At 34.9% G+C, this 26,288-nt stretch overlaps 1 protein-coding gene across 1 annotated transcript in view; it reads left to right on the top strand.

The window, feature by feature from the left end:
* Nucleotides 1-26,288, top strand: part of DCC (DCC netrin 1 receptor) — a 1,249,028-nt gene that overhangs the window by 1,073,324 nt on the left and 149,416 nt on the right. Inside the window, 1 exon segment of the mRNA XM_053571848.1 lies at nt 2,702-2,896. Within this exon segment, the coding sequence (XP_053427823.1) occupies nt 2,702-2,896 (195 nt within the window).

Below are 26,288 nucleotides of genomic sequence, written 5' to 3' on the forward strand. Positions count from 1 at the left end.
AACAGTCTGCTAACATAATTATTATGACAGCAAATATTATGAATGGCTTACATCTAATACTGCTTTCCTGTGCTGTCCTTCTGGCCTCTGATCATAATTGGGTGATAAAATCCTATTAAATATTTAGATGGAGAAGCAGCACGTATTCTTACGTATCAACACCTGTAATATTCTTCTTTGTAATGTTCAAAAATGTTTTGAGATTTGCTTCTACAATTAAAACATTTTCATGCAGTGAAGGATAAAGGGCAGTCTTGTCTGGGCCGTCGCTGTGGCTCAAAGGAGTAGGGTGCCGGTCCCAAATGCCGGAGGTGGCTGGTTCAAACCCAGCCCTGGCCAAAAACTGCAAAAAAAAAAAAAAAAAGGCAGTCTTGTGTACTAAGAACCCCACTTTTTCTAGAACGACTTGGTGTATTCATTATTATGGTATGTTTAAAGCTCCAATGGATGAAATTCTGTAGTGACTAACTTATAAGAGAACTATTGGGTGATTTGCAGAAATAAGGAAAAATTGTTGTTTTGAAAGTATTTGAGTGGTTTTCCTTTTATTCTCAAAAATGTTAAATATTGTAATTCAAATCACTATGCTTTCATATTGTTTTCTCAAAGTCATAAACGCAAAATATCTGAATAGTACTCCGTTTGTGTTCTTAACATAAGATTAAGTGGATCATCTTGTTGTTTCAATAGTTATCGCAAAAACTCAAATGTGTTAAACAGAATTGATGGTCAAGCCCATTATATTTCAATGACAAGACCTTGTGGTAATAGGGCTAAAAAGTATGAATTTACCCTTTCTGTCACTCTTGTTACTTTCACATAGAGTTTACAGTGGGAAATGCTTCACAAACATTGTATTTCTGCTGTTAAGTTTTTAACCCATATTTTGAGGCATAATTTTTAAGATATCTTTGTGTATTATACCGGAAGCTTCTTTAGACAAATAATACTATGTCTTTTTTTGCAATTGCAAAGGGGCAATTTTAGAAAAAAAAGAAAAGCATCTTTAGAATCTTTTGGAAAGCTGTCAGTATGGTACCTGCTTTAAAAGCTTTAATAAAAAGCATGCTTCTATCTATTATTTAATAAGCTAAAATGCACATACTGATTATGGGTAAAGTTGGAAGAGAAGATTGCATTAGTTTTATTAGCTATTACATTGAGGAGAAAAAATGTATTGTAATATTACCTTTAGTCGTCATATTCCCTTGCATAATTTGGTAATTTTCAGAGATGTTCAGAATCTCTGGACACAGAAATTTCTGTAACAGAGGTAATGAACACAATAGTTTAAGATTTAAATCACTATTCTTTTTGAGCACCTATTAATTGCCAAGAATTGTGTTAAGCACATATTGAAGTTTGGATGGGCACATTCTTTCTTATATTACTTTTCAGAATACTTCCTTGATTTTGAAAGAATAGGTTATGTGTTCTTGTATTTAGCCTATTGAAATATTTATCACAGTTTATTGTAATTGCTTTATTACTTGCCTGATTTTCCCAGTGGATTATAAACTCCAAAAGTGCAGGATTTATGCCTGACATATACACTCTTTTCTGTATCCTGAATATTATAGGCACCTGGTCCCACTCTTCAAGCAAAATAGGTACCACATAAATATTTAATAATTGAATAATGAACCATCTCCAGGAAATAAATGATCCTTTTAGGGGTGGGATAATAGAGTGATAACAGAAAATAAGAATGTCTATTTATTAATAAAATGTCTTAATTCCCAACACCCAATCTCTTTAAAAGAAAATATATGTCAAGGTGGCATGTACCTCTCTGTAATAGCTAATATCAGTTGAGAGCTTATGTGCTACTCATAATGAGGGCTTTTATACAGCATCATATTAAATCTTCTCAATAACATAACTTCATTCTATAGAGGAGGGAAATGAAGCTTAGAGAGAATAAGTAATGGCTGTGGTCTCACGTCTAGTCAGTTTCCAATGTAAATTTGAACTCTGCTCTTTCTTCCAGAGTTCAAGCTTTGAGTCAGTCACTATTTGGAATACCAACTTAATCAGAAGAGAAACTCAGAGAAGTTAAATAATCCCACGAGGACCAAGATCTAGTAAATGACAGAAAGTGATATTAAACCAAATTCACACAGCTCCAAATCCTATGTGGATTTAATCCAGACCACTGTCTTCGTTCCCTTAATAATTAATGTACTTTTCACACATCCAATAGACCCTGAATCAGTTACCATCCTAATCATGCTGAGTAGATGGCCCTAAACTATTCCTCTTAATTATTTCTTACAAAAGGACTGGTATGTGTTTTTGTTTTTACTTAAATCAAAGTAATTGTTGGGCAAGACAGCATTCACATTTTATTTCCCATTCCATTATTCTTACATCTTGATTAAGATGCCTTGATTCTGCCCCTTATTTATGATACATAAGAAGAAATATATGGAGAAAGACCCAAGGAAGAAACTATTAGAATAAAGATGTATTAGGCTGCCACACCTGTGGAAAGAATTCAGTATCCTCTCATGCTTAAGAAATTTTGTGAAAGTGAGACTCAAACATGAAAAATGCATCACATGATGAAAAAAGGAAGGACCTGGCCAATAACTTATGAATTATTACAGCATCTATTAAGTCTTGTTAAAATGGTGTTTCGCTATGCTGAATGCTCTATTATAACACGTGTTGATTGATGATGCCTCTTTTTGAATCCTAGAGTCTCAAGTTCCAGATCAGCCAAGCTCTCTTCATGTGAGGCCTCAGACCAACTGCATCATCATGAGTTGGACTCCTCCCTTGAACCCAAACATCGTGGTACGAGGTTACATTATTGGCTACGGTGTTGGGAGTCCTTATGCTGAGACAGTGCGTGTGGACAGTAAGCAGCGATATTATTCCATTGAGAGGTTAGGTGAGTAGGTATGATTTTTATTCTTTTAAGAGAAATAAATGATTTATTTAAAATTATTTTATTTCTTGGAGTATTGTCTTTGGAAGTATGACTGCAATTTGTAGTATGTGTTAATTCTTAGAGCAACTCCCTATCTCTACAGCACATCCACAAATACACACACATTTCTTCTCTGATATTTAGATTTTGGGAATTTGATCTAGAGAGTTTCATAAATATGAGTGCCTGCCTTTGTGCCATAGGTTACAAAAAGTTCACTGGGTTATTTTTCTTTATCCAATGGTCAATGGAAACTTCTATTCCAAATAATTCTAATAAAGAGAAAATCAACCCATTTCCCATTTTTGCTCTCACTAGGAAGATCTTCTGTTCATTTTTCTTTAACCTTGAGTTATCTAGTCATAGTAATTTCCTTTCCCTTAATATTCATAGGTAAAGCTTTGTGGCTTGTGGCTATGTCTTTAAGAATGTAAAGCAAGATGAAAAATAAATTTTCAATCAAGCTAGTAAATTGGAGTTATTAAAATCCCTCCAACACGTATCTTGCTCCCTCCCCAATCCAAGTTTTCTTAATGTACTCAACACAACCTTGTTTTTTTTTGTTTAGTTTTTTTTTTTTTTTACTTAATGCAGTACTTCAATCACAACATATCTGAATTCATTGAAACATTGTTCATTCAGAGAGGTGTAATTTGTGTAAAAGTGCTTATATTCATATTATATCTTCTCATAGTGCTGTACAACATTATAGATTATATCATTAATACATAGAAATAATAATCAGAATGCAAGTAAAGTAAGCAGTTCCCATAAAGCAAAAATCAGGTTGATTCTACCTTTTTAATTAATACCACATTACTTGCAAACAAGAGTGATGACCCTAATGGATACAAGCAGATTGGCATGGCAGGTGGGGACATCTGCTACTTATGTGTAATGTCTCTCACAAACAGAACATTTGTGAGGAGAAGGCTGATTTAAATTTGAATAGCAGTAGCAAGAATAGATTACCTCAGCACTGGGGGAAATTGCACTGACCCATTCTCTCTATAATTGCTTTAAACACTAATATGAGAAGCACCTACTGAAAATCTCCACATTTTGGTTAGCTATGCTTTAGAAATAATATTCTCTCTGTCAATCCCTGAGTTTGAACATAAAGACAGTCACAAAACTCGTATTTTATGGCCATGAAACCTATGTCAGGGGACTCTCACTTATTCATTATTAAATATACACAATCTCTGATGGTTCATCTTGATGCCACTCACCAGACAGAGGAAAGGAAGTTCCCTGGCAGGGCACAGGCTTCCAGGTAATGAAAATGTATCGCAAACTCAGAAGGAAACCAGGAAGGAAAACGGCGTTGTTTCACTATGTCCTTTGGATAATGATGCTATCTATTACAAAGAAACTTTCTAAGAGTCTACAACTTTAGCAAAGTTAGTAGTTTGAGAGATTAATGTAAAAGAAAAAAATATCATTGTAAGATAGGTTCTACAGATCTAGGAAAATTGTTCAATGTAAAGTGGGACATGAGCCTGTCTAGGTGATAATCATGAATCTATACTTTAAAACTCATCTGGGAAGAGAAATCTCTCTCTCTCTTTCTCTCTCTATCTTTATCTCTCTTCTTTCTCTCTCTCTCATATTTAAGTTCTATCAGTTCAAAGCTCTTTCAAAATAGTCCTGTAGATACAAAATGAAACTATTAGTATGTTGTTCATTAAATATCCTCATGATTATGCAAATGAATGGTCATTTGTAGCTTGTTGACACTATTTAACCAGACTGTGTGTTTGAGACATATCTTTGCTCGAATCTTTATAAAGATAAAGGATTCATTCAAGACCAAATTCACATTCCGCAGAGAAACCACTAATTGTTCTATTTATTCCATTAAACATTAAAATAGGCATGCCAGTTTTCATATCTTTTAGAAAAGCATTTAAATAAATATGTACACTTTTAATGTTTAAAGCTTTAGAAACACAAAGTTATCTAGTCATTATCAATATAATTAACAGAAAGCTATGTTATGTTTTAAGCATAGTATGAAAGTCATGCAAGTAAAAATAAATGAAAGAAATTTATAATCCATTTAAGCATAGGGTCAGCCATAACTTCCAGTATCATGGTTATTTTAAACTATAAAAAGCTATTTGTTTTGTAACTGACCAATAAACCCTCTCTTCTTTTTCTGAGAGACTAGAACTTAATAAGCAGCATTACATTCATATTTAAACACCAGCAAGATACCTTGGTTCAGGAATGGAAATAATGAGAATATTTTGAACAATACCTAATATTGCCTAATTACAAACAAACAAGCAAACTTTCTTAGTGTAGGAGTAGAGGTTCTTTAGCCAATGTTTGTACAGTGGACCAGCCCTGTGGTCCTGCTCTCCACCACCAACCTGCTAGCCACAAACCACCCCCACCATCACATACAATCATGACACCTAGACTTGGATGGAGCAAATGCCTGCAGGCCTGACACTTGCACTCGTAGCTGAGATAGCCTTATCCAACAGACACTGCCACCACTGGAGGGAGACCCAGGCAGAGCAATTCTTCACAATGCCTACTTCAGTGGAACGTGACGTATTCAGTACATTCCCTACCTGAACTTTCATCGGTAGCCTAGGAACCAACCCTCTACTCCATATGAAGAATCCCCCAGAACTGGCTCAGTACCCATGACCTGTGCAGGCACTGACTAAAGTCCCATTGTCAAAATGTCAGAAATGGAATTCAGAATATGGATGGCAAACATGATGAATAGAATTGAAGAGAAACAGGAAAACACAACACAAAGAAATTTGAAGTCCCTAAAAAGCAGTGAAGGACATGAATGGAAAAATGAAAAAAACTTGCAAAAAATATAGAAAACATAAGAAAAGATGTGATATAACTTAAGGAAATGAAAGAGTAATTTATGAAGTTACAAAATATAGCAGAAAGCTTCAACAACAGGCTAGATGTAGCAAAAGAAATAATCTCAGAGCTTGAAGATAGGCTTTCAAAGTCAGTCAAAGATGCAGAAAATCAAGGATGAAGGAATCTTCCCCAACATGTTCTATGAAACAAACATCACCCTGATGCCAAAACCAGGAAAATACCCAATGAAAAAGGAGAACTTAAGACCACTCTCACAAATGAATATAGAGGCAAAAATTCTCAATAAAATCCTAGCCAATAGATTAAAGCTGAACATTAAAAAAGTCATACATCACGATCAAGTAGGTTTCATCCCAGGGATACAAGGCTGGTTTAACATACAAAAAGCCATAAACGTAATTCACCATATCAACAGAAACAAAAACAAATACCATGTGATCCTCTCAATAGATGCAGAAAAAACATTCAATAAAATTCAGCATCCTTTTCTAATTAGAACACTGAAGAATATAGGTATAGGTGGCACATTTCTTAAACTGATCACGCCATCTATGACAAACCCACAGCTAATATTATATTCAATGGAGTGAAACTGAAAGCTTTTCCACTTAGAACTGGAATCAGACAAGGTTGTCCTCTATCACCATTACTATTCAACATAGTGCTTGGAAGTTTAGCCAATACAGTTAGGCAAGACAAGGAAATAAAGGGAATCCAAATGGGAGCAGAGGAGGTCAAACTCTCCCTCTTTGCCAATGATATGATCTTATACTTAGAGAACCCAAAAAATTCCACCAAAAGACTCCTGGAAGTAACCCAAAAATACAGTAAGGTCTCAAGATATAAAATAAATGTCCAAAAATCAGTAGCCTTTGTATATGCCAATAACTGCCAAGATGAGAAGCAAATCAAGGATACAATTCCCTTCTGCACATGTAAGGAGACAACAACAAAAGCAAATAGATAGTCATCAGAATGGGAAAATACATTTGCATATTATGAATTGGACAAAAGATTGATAAGTAGGATCTACAGAGAACTCAAACTAAGCAACATTAAAAAGAGCCAATAATCCCTTATTTCAACGGGCAAGAGAGGTGGATAGAATTTTCTCTAAAGAATACATACAAATAGCTAACAAACATGAAAAAAATGCTCATTGTCCCTAGTTATTAGAGAAATGCAAATCAAAACCACCCTGAAATATCACCTAATCCCAGTGAGAAGGGCCCACATCACAAAGTCTCAAAACTGCTGATGCTGATGTGGATGTGGATGTGGAAGGAAGGGAGCACTTTCACACTGCTGGTGGGAATGCAAACTAATACAATCATTTTGGAAGAAAGTATGGAGAACCCTCAAAGAACTCAAACTAGACCTCCCAGTTGATCCCACAATCCCATTACTGAGCATCTACCCAGAAGAAAAACAATTCTTTTACCATAAAGACACTTGTACTAGACTGTTTATCACAGTTCAATTTACAATTGCTAAAATGTGGAAACAGTCTAAATGCCCACCAATCCAGGAATGCATTAACAAGCTGTGGTATATGTATACCATGGAATATTATTCAGCCACTAAAAAACATGGAAACTATACATCTTTTATACTAACTTGGATGGAGGTGGAACACATTCTTCTTAGTAAAGCATCACAAGAATGGAGAAACAAGAATCCAATGTATTCAATTTTGATATGAGGACAATTGATGCTAGCACATGGTGGGGGGTGGGGGAGTAGGGGAGCAAGAGAGGGAAGAAGGGAGGAGGGGTGGAGAGTCACAGTGTTTGGCACATCTCTTGAAGGAGGAACACATTTATAAGAGGGATTTAGCTTGACAAATGCAATTAGTATAACCTGGATCTTTGTATCTTCAATGAATCCCCAACAATTAAAAAAAAAAAAAGATATAAACTCATGTGTTGACAAATACAGTAATAAAAAGAAAGAATGAACAATTACTCAGAGAAATATAGAACTATGGGAAAAAAGAAAATAGATGAATTATAGATATCAAAGAGGGAGAAGAAGGAAAAGCAAAAAAACAGGGAAACCCTATTTGAGGGAATTACTGAAGAGAACTTCCCTGGTATCATCAGAGATTCAGACATCCAGATGCAAGATGGGCACCAAACACTGAGAAGATTCATAACTCACAGGACACCACCAAGACACATAGCCCTCTCCTGCTGGCTAAAGTCAAAATGAGGGAGAAGTTTCTTCCAGATGGAAGATGAAAGCAGCAAATAATGTACAAAAAAAAGAGAGAGCTAACAGCAGACTTCTCAGAGGAGAACTTACAGCCAGAAGGGATTAGGGACCCATCTTTAATTTTCATAAATATAAAAATTGCCAGCCAACAATTTTAGATCATACAAAACTAAGTTTCACAAATAAGGGAGAAGTAAAGACATTTCCAAACAAGCAAACACTAAGGGAATTTGTTACTACTAAATTTGCCCTACAAGAAAATCAAGTTCATTATACATGCAAAAGTACAAAAGATATCCTACAGTATAAAAGCCCATACAAGTTAGAGTTCACAGCTCTTAGAAAACAACAACAAGAAGAAAATCAAAACAATAAAGTGTCACCCGGCATGATAAAGACTGGAGAGTCTCACATACCAATGCTAACACTCAATATGTGATCTGGATTCCCCATTTCAAAGACAAATACTGGCTGAATGAATGACAAAACACAACTCAAGTATTTTCTGTCCCCAAGAACCACATCTAAACTACAAAGACTCACACAGAACTCACACAGAATCAAGGTCAGAGGATGGAAAAAAAAATCAATAAAATGGAAACCAAAAGTGAGCAGGTGCAACCATCTTAATATAAGATAAAATCAACTTTAAATCAACAATGGTTAAATAAAAAAGGTATAGATAGGGTATACGCTATCCTGCCCAATATTCAATCCTGGACATTGGACACTGTTTGAGACCACCTGCTCATTTGTGCCTTCCAAGGCTGCTCCAGTGAGCATGTTTAGCCAAAAAAAAAAACAACTGTAGGACAGCACTTTCTTCTACTGAGTCCTGTTGGGCAAACTGGCTGGCCAGTCCCCACACGTTCTCCCTACTGTGCTGGTTTTCCTCAAGTCCTGACCTGACCTCCTTGCTGGCTTCTGAAGTCCAACACTGTGCCCAGAGTGATGTTCCTGGGTGGGCTCCCCCAGCCAGAGGTGGTTGGAGTTTTTTTCCCCCTTCCTTGCCACAAGTGGCTAGTAAGGATATGTTTCTAGTCTGACATCTTCACATTTCTGTGTTTTAATAGCAGTCGAACTGAGTACCAATAAAGGACTCAATACCATTCACAATAGCTACAAATAAAGCAAAATGCCTAGGAATATACTTAACGAAGGAAGTGAAAGGTCTCTATGTGGAAAACCACAAAACTTGGATGAAAGATATCAACAATGACACAAATTAAAAACACTCCTTGCTTATGGATTGGCAGAATCACCATTGTAAGGTATGTGTTTCATTTTTGTGTGTCAGCTGTGATTTCTTTCATCAGTGTTTTGTAGTTCTCTTTGTATATATCTTTGTTTTACGAAGATCAGTTGTTTGTAAGTAGATGGTCTTGTTTATGTACAATATGATGCTGGTATTTTGATGGTCATTGCACTGAATCTATAAATCATTTTGGCCACAGATTTAATTCAATCTCTGTCAAAATACCAGTATTTCATAGATTTAGAAAAATCTACACTTTGTTTAGAATGAATAAAAAGCCTGAATATCCAAATAAATCTTAAGCAAAGAGAATACATCTGGAGATATCACACTATCTGACTTCAACTGTACTTCAAGGCTGTGTAACCAAAACAGTGTGACACTTGTATAGAAGTGGAGACATAGACCAATGGAACATTATAGGGTACCCAGAAATACGACTATCAACCTACAAACAACTGATCTTCAACAAAGCAGACAACAATACACAGTGAGCAAAGGAATCCCTATTCAATAAATGGTGCTGGGAAAATTGAATAGCCACATAAACTAAAACAGAATGCATCTCTCTCACCACTCACAAAAATTCATTCAGATGGACAAAAGACTTAAGTGTTAGGCCTGAAACCATAAGAATTCTAGCAGAAAACGTAGGAAAAAACTCTTCTAGATATTGGCATTGGTATAGAATTTATGACTAAGATCAGAAAGGCAAATACAGCAATAACAAAATAAATAAATGAGACTTAATTAATTCTTTGACTGTGGAGCACCCAAACAAGGCATGCAGCAATCACAGCTGCTAAAATACATGGCCCCGACTGGATGTTCTTTGGTTTCCTGCCAATTCAAATAATTCACCCACATTGGTTTTAGTTTTAATATTTTGTATGTATATTTATAAAAAATGAAATACAAACAAAAAATCAGTATGAAACGGTAAAGCTTTCCATAACAATAAAAATGTAATAACCCTTTTCTTTTGTATGTACAACTCAAAACACAGTTCGATGGATAATCCAACATTACATCGCAAGCACTGATAGTGTGCTCACTTCAGTTTTCGTGTTTTGTGCTAACAGCACATCCCTGGTGGTGGTTTTGTTGTTTTCCCATTGGATTGCTATGCTGTGACAGAAAATGCCTTTCCGTAAGATTGAAGGGATAGTTATCAGAAACAGTGCTTCCTTCATAGTTGTACAATATAGTTAACCAAATATTCTGAGAAAAACAACTGGATGACTTTCAAACTTGATTATTTTTTTTTAAATATTGGCTTTTATTCCTAATATAATTGAATCAAAATCATATATTATTGGATTCAAATTGTCTCCTCTACATTTAAGTCAATGAGGATTGACTTCTTTTTTTTTTAATTTTCTTTCTTTTTTTTTTTTTTATTCTTGGGGATTCATTGAGGGTACAATAAGCCAGGTTATACTGATTGCAATTGTTAGGTAAAGTCCCTCTTGCAATCATGTCTTGCCCCCATAAAGTGTGACACACACCAAGGCCCCACCCCCCTCCCTTCCTCCCTCTTTCTGCTTTTCCTCCCCCCCATAACCTTAATTGTCATTAATTGTCCTCATATCAAAATTGAGTACATAGGATTCATGCTTCTCCATTCCTGTGATGTTTTACTAAGAATAATGTCTTCCACTTCCATCCAGGTTAATACGAAGGATGTAAAGTCTCCATTTTTTTTAATAGCTGAATAGTATTCCATGGTATACATATACCACAGCTTGTTAATCCATTCCTGGGTTGGTAGGCATTTAAGCTGTTTCCACATTTTGGCGATTGTAAATTGAGCTGCAATAAACAGTCTAGTGCAAGTGTCCTTATGATAAAAGGATTTTTTTTCCTTCTGGGTAGATGCCCAGTAATGGGATTGCAGGATCAAATGGGAGGTCTAGCCTGAGTGCTTTGAGGTTTCTCCATACTTCCTTCCAGAAAGGTTGTACTAGTTTGCAGTCCCACCAGCAGTGTAAAAGTGTTCCCTTCTCTCCACATCCACGCCAACATCTGCAGTTTTGAGATTTTATGATGTGGGCCATTCTCACTGAGGTTAGATGATATCTCAGGGTTGTTTTGATTTGCATTTCTCTAATATATAGAGATGATGAACATTTTTTCATGTGTTTGTTAGCCCTTCGTCTGTCATCTTTAGAGAAGGTTCTATTCATGTCTCTTGCCCATTGATATATGGGATTGTTGGCTTTTTTCATGTGGATTAATTTGAGTTCTCTATAGATCCTAGTTATCAAGTTTTTGATTGAAAATATGCAAATATCCTTTCCCATTGTGTAGGTTGTCTCTTTGCTTTGACTTCTTTTAAATTTGAAATAAGCTCTGCACTTTCCTTTTCCAAATCAGATTTGAGGTACTTGACAGTTTGGTTTTTGGTTAGAACCATTTTTAAAGCTAGTTCTGTATCCAAATTCTTCAACAATGATTGTGTCTTCCGAACTTGATGATGACTCTTTGAATTGTACTCCATATTTTTATATACTCCCACAAGAATCCATTATTTGTGCAAATTATTTTAGGCGAAGTGGAAAAAATATTGAGAACGAAGCATATGATACTTATAGGTTCAAGTCAGGAAACATTGCAGTAACAAGATTTAGTTTGCAAAATGAACAACACCTACAGGAGGTGTTTGCACCATATGAACATCTTGTTTGAATGCCTATAGGCATTGTTTGCAGTCAAAAGGTTAAATAAAAAGGCTCTGTGCAGCAGAGGAAATAATCAACAAAGTGAGTAGACAGCCTACAGAATCAAGAAAATATTCACAAACTATATATTCAACCAAGGAATAATATCCTGATTCTACAAAATACTAAAACAAATTAGCAAGAAAAAAACAAAACAATTCCAACAAAATGTGGGCAAAGAACATGATCAGAAGCTTTTCAAAAGGAAGTAGACAAATCACCAAAAACATATGAATAATTGCTCAGTATCAGTAACTATCAGAGAAATGAAAAGTAATGCTACCTAAGATACCAACTTACCCCCATCAGAAGGGCTTTTATTAAAAAGCAAAAAAAAAAAAAAAAAAAAAAATGGATAATGGTAGGAATACAGAGATAAAGGAACACTTAGACACTATTGGTAGGACTGCAAATTAGTGCAACCTCTATGGAAAATAGTATGGAGATTATTCCTCAAAGAAATAAATGTCCACTTACCAGTCAATCCAGAAATTTGACTTCTGGGTATTTATACAAAGGAAACAAAGTAATTTTATCAAAAAGACACCTGTAGTCAAATGTTTATCATAGCACAATTCACAATTGCAAAGATGTGGGATCAACTGAAATGTCCATCAATTCATGAATGGATTAACAAAATGTGGTGTCACTCACACATACACACATGTACACACACACACACACACACACACAGAGCCTGGACTACCACTTAGTCATAAAAAAGAGTAAAATGTCATTTGCAGCAATATGGATTCAGTTGGAGACCATTATTCTAAGTGAAGTATCTCAGGAATGGAAAACAAAATGCCATATATTCTCCCTAATAAATGGGAGCTAATAGATGTGTACACATGTACACAAAGTGATATAAAGGACATTAGAAAGGAAGAAGGGGGGGAGGGCAGAGGGTGTGTGGATGTCTGAGGGATCAAAACTTACCTATTAGGTGCAATGAACACTATTTTGGTGACAAATGGGGAAAATCCCCAGACTTCACATTATACAAGTATCCACATAGGAAAAACACTTATACTCCTTAATTAATATTGTGAAATAAAAAAAAATGTAAAGAAAGACAAAACCACAAAAAGAAAACTTATCTTCTGGTTACCTTTTAAAGATTTTGCTTATTCCCAAACTCTAAAATTAAGATTTTTTATTTTAGATTGTATTTTAGACCAATTTTAGAAAATCCTTAGACCTGTTGAAGTTTTGTTTTGTTTTGTATTTGTTCAGGATTTACAGTTGTTAGCAGCAAGGTAGGATGAGCTAAAGAGCTCACACCATCAGAGAAGAACTACAAACTCACAGTCCAATTTTAAATACTTTTGAATAGTTGCTGTTGGGAACACTCTCGATAAAAATAAGATCACTTCCTGACAAATGTATTTACCATCTGAATTAAATTTGGCACCACAATGCTTATTTAAAACAAAATACATTATGGAAATTAAAAATAAGTCTGAAATATATAAATAAGTTGCAAAGGCTTGGAGTGGTGGCTGACACTTATAATCCCAGCACTCTGTGAGGGAGGGGTTTAGCAGTTTGAGATCAACTTGAGAAAGAGTGAGAGCCTGTTTTCACTAAAACATAGAAAAAACTAGCCTGGTGTCATGGAAGGCACCTGTAGTCCCAGCTACTCCAGAGGCAAGGCAAGAGAATCTCTTTAGCACAGGATTTTGAGTTTGCTGTGAGCTATGATGCCATAGCTCTCTACCAAGAGCAACAGAGTGAAACTCTGTCATGGTAAGTAAATTAAATAAATAAATACATAAATAAATTGCAAAAACAAAAGCAGACTTCTGAATAAAGTCAGACTTGTAACTTAAGTTCAGTAACTGAGAATAAAACTGAATATTGGTTAGACATTTAATCATTCTTTAAATATAGTATTGAAGTTCTTATACAATAGAAATGATAAAAAAAAAAAAACATCAAATGTGTTTACAAACTCATGAAGTTCAGAGAACAAAGGTGACTATGTATAAATACCCAGATATGGGTATTGTTTTCCAGCTGATAAATAAACAAATATGGCAAACATTCCTATAAAGATTTGTGTTCTTCCATTTGGAACCAGTCCATATAAAGCTATCATATCTTAATTGAAAACTTTCTTTACCACTAATGTAGACTAACAGAGATATATGAGGAGGTTCTTAGAATATGGCATTACCCTTTTAGGGTTTTGTCCAGGAGCAATGACTAACTCAGTGACTTGCTCCTGTAATCTCAGCACTTTGGGAGGCCAAGGTGCAAGGACTGACCTGGAGGCCAGGAGTTTGAGACCAGACTGGGCAACATAGTGAGACCCATCTCCACAAAAACTTAAAAAAGAAAAACTATCCAGGTTTTGTAATTCATGCCTATAGTACTGGCTACTTCAGAGGCTGAGGCAAATGGATTGCTTGAGCCTAGGAGTTTGAGGATGCATTGGTCTATGATTATACCAGTGCATTCTAGTCTGGGCAACAAAGCAAGACCCTTGTCCCCTGTCTCCAAAAAAAAAAAAACCCACAAAATTTATGAGGGCAAACTCATAATCTATATTGAGCATATAGTTTTTCTTTTGAAGTGTTTTAACTACAGTATAGAAACATATTTTGGATTTTTTAATAAACAATTATTATTTCCATTTATTCTTTTTTTTTTTTTTTTTTTTTTTTTTTTTTTATTGTTGGGGATTCATTGAGGGTACAATAAGCCAGTTACACTGATTGCAATTGTTAGGTAAAGTCCCTCTTGCAATCATGTCTTGCCCCCATTTATTCTTATCATTCTTTCAACATTGCTTATTAGAGAATGTGGTTTAATAGACTAACAATTAAAAACATACTCCAAACATATAGAACATAAATGAAGATGTAATTGAATAAAACTCTGAATCTGGGTTGAGATCTGTTTTCCCCCTTCCAGAATATTAATATTAGGAAAGTGATTTGAACTCTGGCTTTAAAATATCTCAGTGAAAAATAGAGACTAAGTCTATCTTTTATTCCCTCTATAATGGTATCAGAGAAAATCTGGTGTCAGATTTTCAAAATAGTTAATAGAGACTGGAAAGTTGATCTTGTCAGAGCTATAAATAGCAAATGTTGTATTGTGATCATTGCAATAATATGTAAGTTTTACCTAATTAATAATACTCAGCTTTGGAGGGAAAACTCATAATCTATTTCTAAATATTATAAAAAAATGCCTATTAACACTGATTGGAAATGTTTTACCTTATACTGTTTAGTAAACAAAGACTATGAAAAATGAGCATCCCATTTGAGATTAAATGTGTTCCTGATTCAGTGGTATCAAATGAAGGTTTGAGTTGTCTCTAACGGTGAAAGCACATGAGTGTTTTCAGCCATGTGCTATGAAACTCTCTGTGAAACTCTCTGTATCACAGTGATCTCATGTGTGAAACAAGATAATATGTCCACTTTACAAGCCGTTTCATGAGATTCAGTAAAGTAAAGGCAAAGACATTGCTATTCCTTTTGAAAGTTAAAAATATTATGAACATGTAAGGCATTTTTCTTATTTTGTACATAAGTAGTTCAGCTAATGAAAGTAATGCAATTCCATAGGCTTTGTGGGTTCTTTATAAACCTTAAAGTTTATTGTGTTCTTGTTTGTCTTCTTTACGTAAAATTAAACTATATCAAATAAATTTTTAAAAATATTTTGAGGATTCCAGGTTTTTAGACTCAGATAACTCATCAAATGGATAGAATGACATAAAACATATTCACTTACTAAAATTAATTAACATGAATAAAAATCTAAACAACACAGTGACATTTGGTTTGATGTGGAAGACAAAAATGTAGGCTCCAAGTTTTAACTAAAATAAAATGCCAATTAGTATATCCCATGTAAGAGAGTTAGATTTATTCAACAAGACTACTGGTTGCCCAGAGAGGAGTGAAGGGGAATGATAAGCAAAGGTCACTTCATGAGACCATTACTCGGAATATATCAGGAAGAATGGATTTTAATTTTTGTGATTTTTTTTAAAATTACTGTCTTCTAAACTCCCTAGGCATTTCCAAGTAGTCTTTAAGGATAGTCATGAGGTGATTCATTAATAATACATAGCATTCCATTTGTAACTCTTTGCTCACTTTCTATTCCCCAAGGTCAAAGCATATGCATTGTCTCACAACTGCTGAACTTTCTGACTATTCGAAAAAATCCATTACAAAACATGAATACAATTATTGAACAGAGGAGAAAAGGTCTTCTCATTAGAGTTTATCTATCTATCTAATCGTTAGAAATCTCCAAATCTCCCTTCATCATTCTCCTATTTTTAATACCAATTTCACATTTTGCCCTATATTTTATACACTAAGCTGTCTTTTGTGACATCAAACTGACAACATAAAGGATTATGTGGGTTATTCATTCTACCAACATTAAACTCAAGCATTCAAACAATAAAAATATTTTCCATCATCTTATGTATTTTTCACAAAAATATTTTATTTTAGTTGGAACAATCCAGATCTCATCCTAATGCCCCATGTGATTTAGTGTTTACAGAAGCTGCTCAGTGCATTTCTTATAGGCACTTTATAAATCCCAATATATTCCTTCCACATCCTCATTATATCAGCTATCATCCCAATTTTACAAAGAAGACAGAGAAAGAACTAATGTAAATAAAAAGGTCACAGTTTATTTTTGAAATTAAAGAAAAAAGTCACTGTTACATTAACATCCTCAGATAAATGTAGCAATAATTAGTAATGACTTGGCTCTTTAGTAAAAACAGAAGAGCCTAGAATCAAATCCATCCCTGATCAGAACTTGCAGCTAGAACACACAACTGCAGCGAAGCCCTACTTCCTATATGGAAAAATACAGGTGTTCTGGCAAAATTAAATCCATTCACTTCGCCAACAGAATAATATAATCTAGAAACATAGGACACAGCCCTAAAATTCCTTTTTAAACACAAGTCACATCTTAAGGCATGAGTCTAAGAATTTAATCATAGAGGTAGGAGCATCCTTATGTATCCTGTGTGCTAGGGTCAGGGCTGACTAGGAAGGAAAGTACAGTAAAACAGGTATTGTGTCTGCTCATTTTGCTTTATGAGCAAATATATATGTGGATTTGTGTTTTTACTTTTAATTCTATCAGTTTCTGCCCCATATATTTTGAAGATCTGTGATCAATTACATAATTATGTAGGATTGTTATGCAGTCTTGATGAATTAATCACCTTAGCATTTATGAATTATCCCTTTTAAAAGGTTATAATATTCTTTACTGTGCAATCTACTTTGTCTGATATTAGTATATCTACTCCAGACTATAGATGTATTTTCATTGATTTTAGGATAACATATTTTTTCATTATTTTGCCTTTAAATTATGTGTTTTTATATTTAAAGTGAGTTTCTTGTAGATAGTAGTTATTTTTATATTAAACCTGATGATCTCTGATTTTTAATTGAAGAATTTAGATCATTTACGTTTACTATAAATATATATATAGTTTATTTTATCTATCATCCTGCTACTTGTGTTTTATTCATTGCATCTTTTGTCCCATCTGTTTTCATAATTTTTTTTGTTGTTGTTTGGCTTATCTTTCTGCCTTTCTTCTTGCATTAATTGAATATTTTTAATCATTTATCTTACATCTTCTCTGGGCTTGTTAGCTATAACTATTTTACTTCATTAGTGATTGCTTGACATTTGTAATATGGATCTTAAACTTACTACTACAGACCTTAAGGAAAGAAAACTACACTTCATAATACATTGTTTTGTTATTTTGTAAAGGTTACAGTCAGTTATCCTTTAAAGGTTAAATAAAACAAGGAAAATAGTGTTTTTTGTATGTGACAACCCATTAGCAATATTGGTTTTCATTCCTTTGTATTAATTCAGGTTTTTTTTAATTGGATTAATTTTTCTTTGTTCCTAAAGGACTTCTTTAATATTTTTTAATCTTTATATGTATGAAAATCCTTCATTTTGCAATTTTAAAATCTTTTATTTCACTGAGCATAGAATTCTAGGTTGACAGATACTTTTTCATGTTTTTAAGGATGTTAATGCATTATTTTCTATTTTGCGTGGTTTCCAACAAGACTACTGAATTCATTCTTATTTTTATACTTTTGCATAAAACGCATTTTTTTCTCACTTTGAATGTTTTTTCCTTTGCCACTAATTTTATATCATTTTATTTAATATTTTTTCTGACTGGGAGGTTTTGAAATTCCTGGATCAGCAGTTTATAGGTTTCATGAAATTTGGAATATTTTTGACCATTATTTCTTCACATAGTTTTGCTTTTTCCCACTATACTTTTCACAACTGGGGACTCCAGTTACACAGATGTTATGACACTTTAGATTATAGAATAGCTCACTTATTTTTAGTTTCTTTTTTTAGTCATTTTTCTCTTTGTGTTTCTTTTGGAATAGTTTGTTACTGTGCCTGTGGTTTTTAATTGGTTCGTCTGACCTTAATTCTATCTGATGTGTTTTTCATATTGTATGTTGTGATTTTCACCTGTAGAAGACAGTTTTACGTATTTTCTATATTTTTCATATTCTCATTTACATGCTCCATTTTCTACCCTGTTGAATATATGGAATATAGTTACAGTAACACTTATATTGTTTTTGTCTACAAATTCTTTTATCTGAGTCATTTCTAGGTCTTTATTAATTTTTCTCTTCATTTTGGATTATTTTTCCCATTTTTTGTCCTGTTGTGTGGAAGAGATTATTGTGTTTTTATTTTAAAATTTCTAGAATTCTTTCCTAAGATGCAGTTAAGTTACCTGGAAAAACACTAACCTTTGGAAACCCTACCTGTAGTCTATTACAGGTTAAAGAGTCCTGGGGCCAATTTGCCCCTTTGGTGAGGCAATACATTCTGAGTACTGGGCCCAAATTCCCATGAATTATAGGGTTGTCCATCTGGTTGGTGAAAAGTTATTTATTCGTGGTCCTGAGTGAGCAGCAAAGATTTTTTTTTCCTTTGTTACTATTATATGGCTCTTTCTTTAGCCTTGGGAAGTTTCCTTATACACATGCACTGACAAGTTCTCAGGTGAAGACTGGAGAGACCTCCAGAGCTCCTTGAGCATTTCCCTTCTCTCTGACACTTCCCCACACACTCTGCCTGCTTTGGTAACCTCAGACTTTGAACTCCATGTCCTCAATTCAAGAAGATCACTAGGCTCTGTTTGAATTTTTCCTTTTCCTTCTGCAGCCTGGAAACTCTCCACGCAATAAGCGGGGAAATCAAAGGGCTCACTTTATTTTCGTCTGTCAGAGGTCACTGACTTGATCTTTCTAATATCCAGTGTGTGGAAGCTATTGTTTCAAATATTTTGTCTATTTTTTAAGTTGATGAAGGCAGGAAGATAAATCCGGTCCCTATTAATCTATTTTGACCAAACGTGGGAGTTCTTTTATAAGCAATTAAAAAATCATTGTATTATTTCAGTATGCCAAAACTTTCAGGTTTTTAAGAGTCCCCAAAATGCCAAATTCTATTATATCTTTTTACTGATTTCTGCCACAAATCTTATCTAAAATGAATCCTAACTGTCATATTGTATTTTTAGAGAGTAAATTTAACTGGAGTGCTCTTAGAAATAGGTCTTTTATCCTGTGGAGAAATGAACCTTTATAACTCCCAGAGTGCATTCTAAGTTCAGTGAATTCAAAGTAAATTACAATGATAAGCTCAGCCTACCCCTCCCATCAAAAATAATCCTTTCATGCATGGAATATAGCAGGTTTGAATTCATGACAAGCAAACTTTTAAAATCAGAAAAATTAATGCACTTTAGCAGCTTCAAGTATAGTTGACATACATGAATAAAAGAGGAGTATGCACCATGCAGAGAGCATTTTATTATTTCGAAATGAAGTACATTATAGGTGTTGGTTAACAAAATTATACTTTGTGTTTTTTGAAGCAGAGTTTAGAGGAATGACAGACAATAGTAGTTTTTGACCTGAAGTTTGCAAAGCTTGATCACAAAGATTCCTTTGAAGCAAATCATTGAATGGTAAAAAAAATAAAAAGGTAGGGTAGATTTACTCCCTACTTTATCTCAAAACACCTTACTCAGAGCATTTAGGTACGTCATAGCAATCGGCAGCACAAACTTCAGTTGTGTTGCAGACTGGGGGATCAGAATAAATCCCTGACAATTCACGTACTGTATACTGTACGGGGCATTCTAGAAGAAAGTCCATTTATCTTGTTTCTATTTTATAATTTCATCATTTACACAGGAAATCCTTACTTATTCCTATGTTAACATTAGTAATTTATAGTAATCCAATTTTATTCCTATGGTTTTAATATGTGGATTTTAAGATAGATTTATCTCAATTTTGATCATAATGCAACTTCTCTATGTTGTTTATTATTTCTCTGTGTCAATACTATTTGCCCAATTTTCATATTATGGATGTTATGAGTGGAATATGAAATGTAATGGGTCCAAAGAAAAGAATATCTTTTATTCTTATTTTTCAGCGTTTATAATCTCTTTGAAATTCAGTTTGGTATGTTCCAATACTTTTGTAAATACAGATGAATTCAATATAATTTAATGCACATTATCTGGAAGAGTATTATTTTCAGATGTTCTTGACCATTTAGTTGACATTAGTCCAAACACTGCATTGGGCACATTTTCCATAATGCAGGCAATTGCTTGATTACAAAAAAAATTCTTTTCTCGTGGTAGATGTTATGCTAAAAAGCCAAATAATTTATTATTCTTAGCAAAATTGTTACATAAAAATGACTTACTGAGTGTTAAACATAAGGCCCCGTCTTGAGGACAGTGGGGGATACTAAAAAATGTAAGACATATTTTCTAATCTATTCTAGGCTTCCAATGTCTTATATAATAAATATAAGAATATTTCTTGAAAAGAGTAAGTGAGGTCTCAAAGTTTCCAAAGGAGCAATAATTGTTTTGTGAATGGAAAATATACTTTGATATGAGTTGATTAGAAGAACTTTGGTGGAAATGCTGGCCGGGAACTAGACTTAACGAATGGGTGGACTGATTCTCTTGGCGGGCTGTGTGAAGTGGTCATACAGAGGCAAGAAAAGCAAGGGAGCCTCATGTTTGGGTGGACGAACCAATAGAACCCTGACCACAAGTTCGTAGATGGCACTTGAGTAGAGGTTTGTTTGGGAGGGCCTAAAACTGTAACCTTTGGTGTTCTTAGATTTGAGTCTTCCTAAGTTATACCAGGGACCCATGCTGTGCATGTAACAGTCATTTTGCTGAGGTGCTAATTGATGCAAGTCATTTGGGTAATTAGTAAGATGTACCTATCAGTCTTTTCTCTCATTATCACATAACTATTTTTATGAGCAAAAAATTTTCTTCCTTTTTAAACTAAAATCCAGAAATATAAAAGGGAAGCTGTGATTACATTATAGTTGTCACCGAATAGATCAGGGTTGTCTAAAATGCAACTTCAGAATGAGAGATTATTTCCCCAAAAAGGTGAATAATTATTAGGAAATGTCCTTTCCCCTCTTCACAAAGTCTGTTCTAAAAACTGAGGCATGAAAGAAAGAAGTGGATAACCCATTATTAATTAATTCTAGCTAGCTGGGAGTAGTTGTGCCCTCCACTTTGGTCCTGCTCTTTAAATGATTTGTCCAAAATCTAGAATTTCTCAAGCCAAAGCCCCTGATATTTTAGAAGGACATCCAGACACTAACTCCTGATGCTCATAATTAATTTGAGAGTCCAGGCTCAATACACGATCAAGAGACCCCTGACATCCCACCATTTTTCTCCCATCTTCCTCTGCATAACATCCCTTCCTTCATACACGTCTCTGAATCATGTGGATCCAGTTCTCTTTCTAACACTAAGCATGTGTGGACATTTAATTGTTTTGAGGGTGATGTTGAGAGAAGAGCAGGATTTGGGGTAGATAGTAAAGATTTAGATAATTTATTTAGTTAAGTATTTAACAAAGTCTACCTTAAAAATGTAGCAAATCTGGCTGGGCATGTTAACTTACACCTGTAATCCTAGCATTCTAAGAGGCCAAGGTAGGTGAATTGCTTGAGTTCAGGAATTTCAGACCAGCCTGAGAAAAAGTGAGACCCCATCTCTACTATAAGTAGAAAAACTAGGTAGGCATGGTGGTGCACACCTGTACTCACAGCTACTTGAGAAACTGAGGCAAGAGGATCACTTGGCTCAAGAGTTTGAAGTTGCTGTGACCCATCAAGATGTCATGTCACTCTATCTAGGGCAACAGGGTGAGACTCTGTTTCAAAAAAGAAAGAGAGAAAGAAAAAGAAAGAAAGAAAGAAAGGAAGGAAGGAAGGAAGGAAGGAAGGAAGGAAGGAAGGAAGGAAGGAGACGGCAAATCAATCCAGTAGATAGTTCATCTAGGAACTTTCTGTTTTTTAGGTGTTATATGTATTCATATATGTGTGTGTGTTTTAATAATCAGTATTTTGTGGTAGAAATGTGGAAAATAAGATATATACTACTCCTGTGACTGGCACAGAGAAATTTAGCAAATTAAAGATAACAACGGAATAAAATCTATTCTAGCAATGTTTATCTTGAAACGATTTTCACTTAATCAAATAGAACATCTTCTATAATAATTATTTTCATATTTTATTTTATTAGCATATTAATTTGGGAGGGGCCATTGGTTATATATAGTCCAAATCTTAGAAAACTATTTTAATCATGCTTGAAAGTATCACATATTGGGCGGCGCCTGTGGCTCAGTGAGTAGGGCGCCGGCCCCATATACCGAAGGTGGCGGGTTCAAACCCGGCCCCGGCCAAACTGCAACAAAAAAATAGCCGGGCGTTGTGGCGGGCGCCTGTAGTCCCAGCTGCTCAGGAGGCTGAGGCAAGAGAATCGCGTAAGCCCAAGAGTTGGAGGTTGCTGTGAGCCGTGTGACGCCATGGCACTCTACCGAGGGCGGTACAGTGAGACTCTGCCTCTACAAAAAAAAAAAAAAAAAGAAAGTATCACATATTGTTTCAAATTCTGTTCATTCAATAGTAATGGTCTTTCCCTAAACTAGGCATTTTACTGTCTCACTGGAATAAGGGAAGAAGAGGCCATTTAGCTCATAAATAGCAGATTTGTGATAAGTCATTTTTAAAATAGCAAGTGTATATCTGCTGCTCTATTGAATGTCACTGTGTGTAAGTAACAAGTAAAAGCAGAACGACAGTAAGGGGGGCTTTGATGCCATTAAACGCCACTGCATAACGTCTTTCATTACAAGAGGTTAAACTCTGTGCTAGTAGCGTAGAGTATTATTGATAAGTCATAGTGTTATGATCCAACAGATCATTTTTGTCCACAAGAATTTAAGTGAACATCAACAGTGTCTTCTTAATAATTAACAGAGAAGTGACATTTTAGAAATTGATATTTGAGATAAGTTTCCTTAAAAGGTTTAATAGTTTAAATGGGAGCCCCCAAGAAAATATGTCTATGTTCCAACCTCCAGGACCTGTGAATGTCACCTTACTTGGAAAGAGGGTCTTGGCAGATATAAATATGTTAAGGATCTCTAATGAGATCATCCCAGTTTATCAGGTGAGCTCTAAATCTGATGATGTGTCCTCGTAAGAGGCATGCTGGAGAGTCACAGGAGGACAGGAGAAGGTTATATGAAGACAGACCTCCCTAGACTGGAGTGATGCAGTGACAAGGAAGGCTGATGGCCCCCAGAACCCAGAATAGGCAAGACAGGATTCTTCCCTAGATTCTTCCCTAGAGTGTCCAGCGACAGTGCAGACTGATGTGAAGGAAAAATTCCTGTAGTTTAAGTTCATATAGTTTGTTATGGCAGCCCCAAGAAATAATATGAAAGATAATTCTCAATATTAGTTTTTTGATGTTTTTTTCCTCCATTTCCTTTTAAACTGTGGGGGGATGGGAGGGGAGGGGGAGGCCAGATCAAGGGAGGGTGAATGGTGGGATCACACCTGTGGTGCATAATGCAAGGGTACATGTCAGATCTATTAGTATAGAGCATAAATGTCTTAACACAATAACAAAGTAAACAAGATGAGGTATATATTAACCAGTGTGATGTAAGTGTTCCTAATTCTATATAAAATCAGCACATTGTACCCCATGAATGCATTAATGTATACATGATCTCTGTGTTTATGATTTAATAAGAAGGAAGGAAGGAAGGAAGGAAGGAAGGAAGGAAGGAAGGAAGGAAGGAAGGAAGGAAGGAAGGAAGGAAGGAAGGAAGGAAGGAAGGAAGGAAGGAAGGAGAAAAGAGAAGAGAAGAGAAGAGAAGAGAAGAGAAGAGAAGAGAAGAGAAGAGAAGAGAAGAGAAAAGAAAAGAAAAGAAAAGAGAAAAGAAAAGAGGGTCATCAGGAAAAAAAAAAAAAGATCTGACCCAGGGCCAGGCAAGGTGGCTCAGCGCCTATAATCCTAGTACTTTGGGAGGCCAAGGCAGGTAGATTTTCTGAGCTCACAGGTTTAAGACCAACCTGAACCAGAGCAAGAACTTCTCTTTAAAAATAACTGGGAGTTGTGACGGCGTCTGTAGTCCCAGCTACTTGGGAGGCTGAGGCAAGAGGATTACTTGAGCTCAAGAGTTTGAAGTTGCTGTGAGCTTTGACACCACAGCCTTCTCCCAAGTGTGACAAAATGAGACTCTGTCTTACAAAAAGAAAAAAACGCTGACCCAGGTACTATACATGTATTAAAGCAATATAATCAATATCTTATTTTTTTAATTGAAAAGTAAATTTATTTGAGGATAATGTAAGGAAACAACCATCAAATTTTAAAAAAAAGAACAATTAAGAAACGTCCAACACAAAATGCAATATTATTGGAGAAAGAAAGCATTAGAGTAACAGAGAATGATCACATGAGAATATTCCTGGCCATAAAATTAGATGAATAAAATGGTCCTACTTTTGTTTTTGTTTTTTTAATTTTTAAAACATAAGATTTATTATCACGTATTTTTGTCCTTCACTTCTAAAATTCTTTTTATTTACTTATTTATTTTTTTTTCTTCTTTTTTTTTTATTGTTGGGGATTCATTGAGGGTACAATAAGCCAGGTTACACTGATTCCAATTATTAGGTAAAGTCCCTCTTGCAATCATGTCTTGCCCCCATAAAGTGTGACACACACCAAGGCCCCCTCTCCGTCCCTCTTTCTGCTTCCCCCCCCATAACCTTAATTGTCTTTAATTGTCCTCATATCAAAATTGAGTACATAGGATTCATGCTTCTCCATTCTTGTGATGCTTTACTAAGAATAATGTCTTCCACTTCCATCCAGGTTAATACGAAGGATGTAAAGTCTCCATTATTTTTAATGGCTGAATAGTATTCCATGGTATACATACACCACAGCTTGTTAATCCATTCCTGGGTTGGTGGGCATTTAGGCTGTTTCCACATTTTGGCGATTGTAAATTGAGCTGCAATAAACAGTCTAGTACAAGTGTCCTTATGATAAAAGGATTTTTTTCCTTCTGGGTAGATGCCCAGTAATGGGATTGCAGGATCAAATGGGAGGTCTAGCTTGAGAGCTTTGAGGTTTCTCCATACTTCCTTCCAGAAAGGTTGTACTAGTTTGCAGTCCCACCAGCAGTGTAAAAGTGTTCCCTTCTCTCCACATCCACGCCAGCATCTGCAGTTTTGAGATTTTGTGATGTGGGCCATTCTCACTGGGGTTAGATGATATCTCAGAGTTGTTTTGATTTGCATTTCTCTAATATATAGAGATGATGAACATTTTTTCATGTGTTTGTTAGCCATTCATCTGTCATCTTTAGAGAAAGTTCTATTCATGTCTTCATTGATATATGGGATTGTTGGCTTTTTTCATTTTGTATTGAAGGGACTATGACCTCAACTATCCAAAGGAATTTTGGTTTTCTAGTTGGTCAATCTTATCTCTTATGTTAATATCCATGAAATGCAAATTAAAACCTGAATACCAAGTTTGAATTTATCCCTCTCTACCTTTTCTTTAATATGGCAAGGTCTTTGTTTTCTAGCAGGAAACTTGGATGGACTGCAATAAATACTGCACAGAGAGGTTCTTTTTTTTTTTTTTTAACTTGGTAAGAGAAAAGCACATTTACAACAAAGAAATATTTTTTTAAAGAAAATAAAGAGCTAGGAATTATTCCCACAAGAGTAAAAGCAAGTGATTTATCCTTAAGGGAATCTAATCCCCAAGGCTTGCACAATAATTAGTCATTTCTGAGCAAAACTTTGGGAACACTCTAAAAGTAGTGGACCAACCTAT

The sequence above is a fragment of the Nycticebus coucang genome, chromosome 19, assembly GCF_027406575.1.
Source record: "Nycticebus coucang isolate mNycCou1 chromosome 19, mNycCou1.pri, whole genome shotgun sequence".
NCBI lineage: Eukaryota > Metazoa > Chordata > Mammalia > Primates > Lorisidae > Nycticebus > Nycticebus coucang.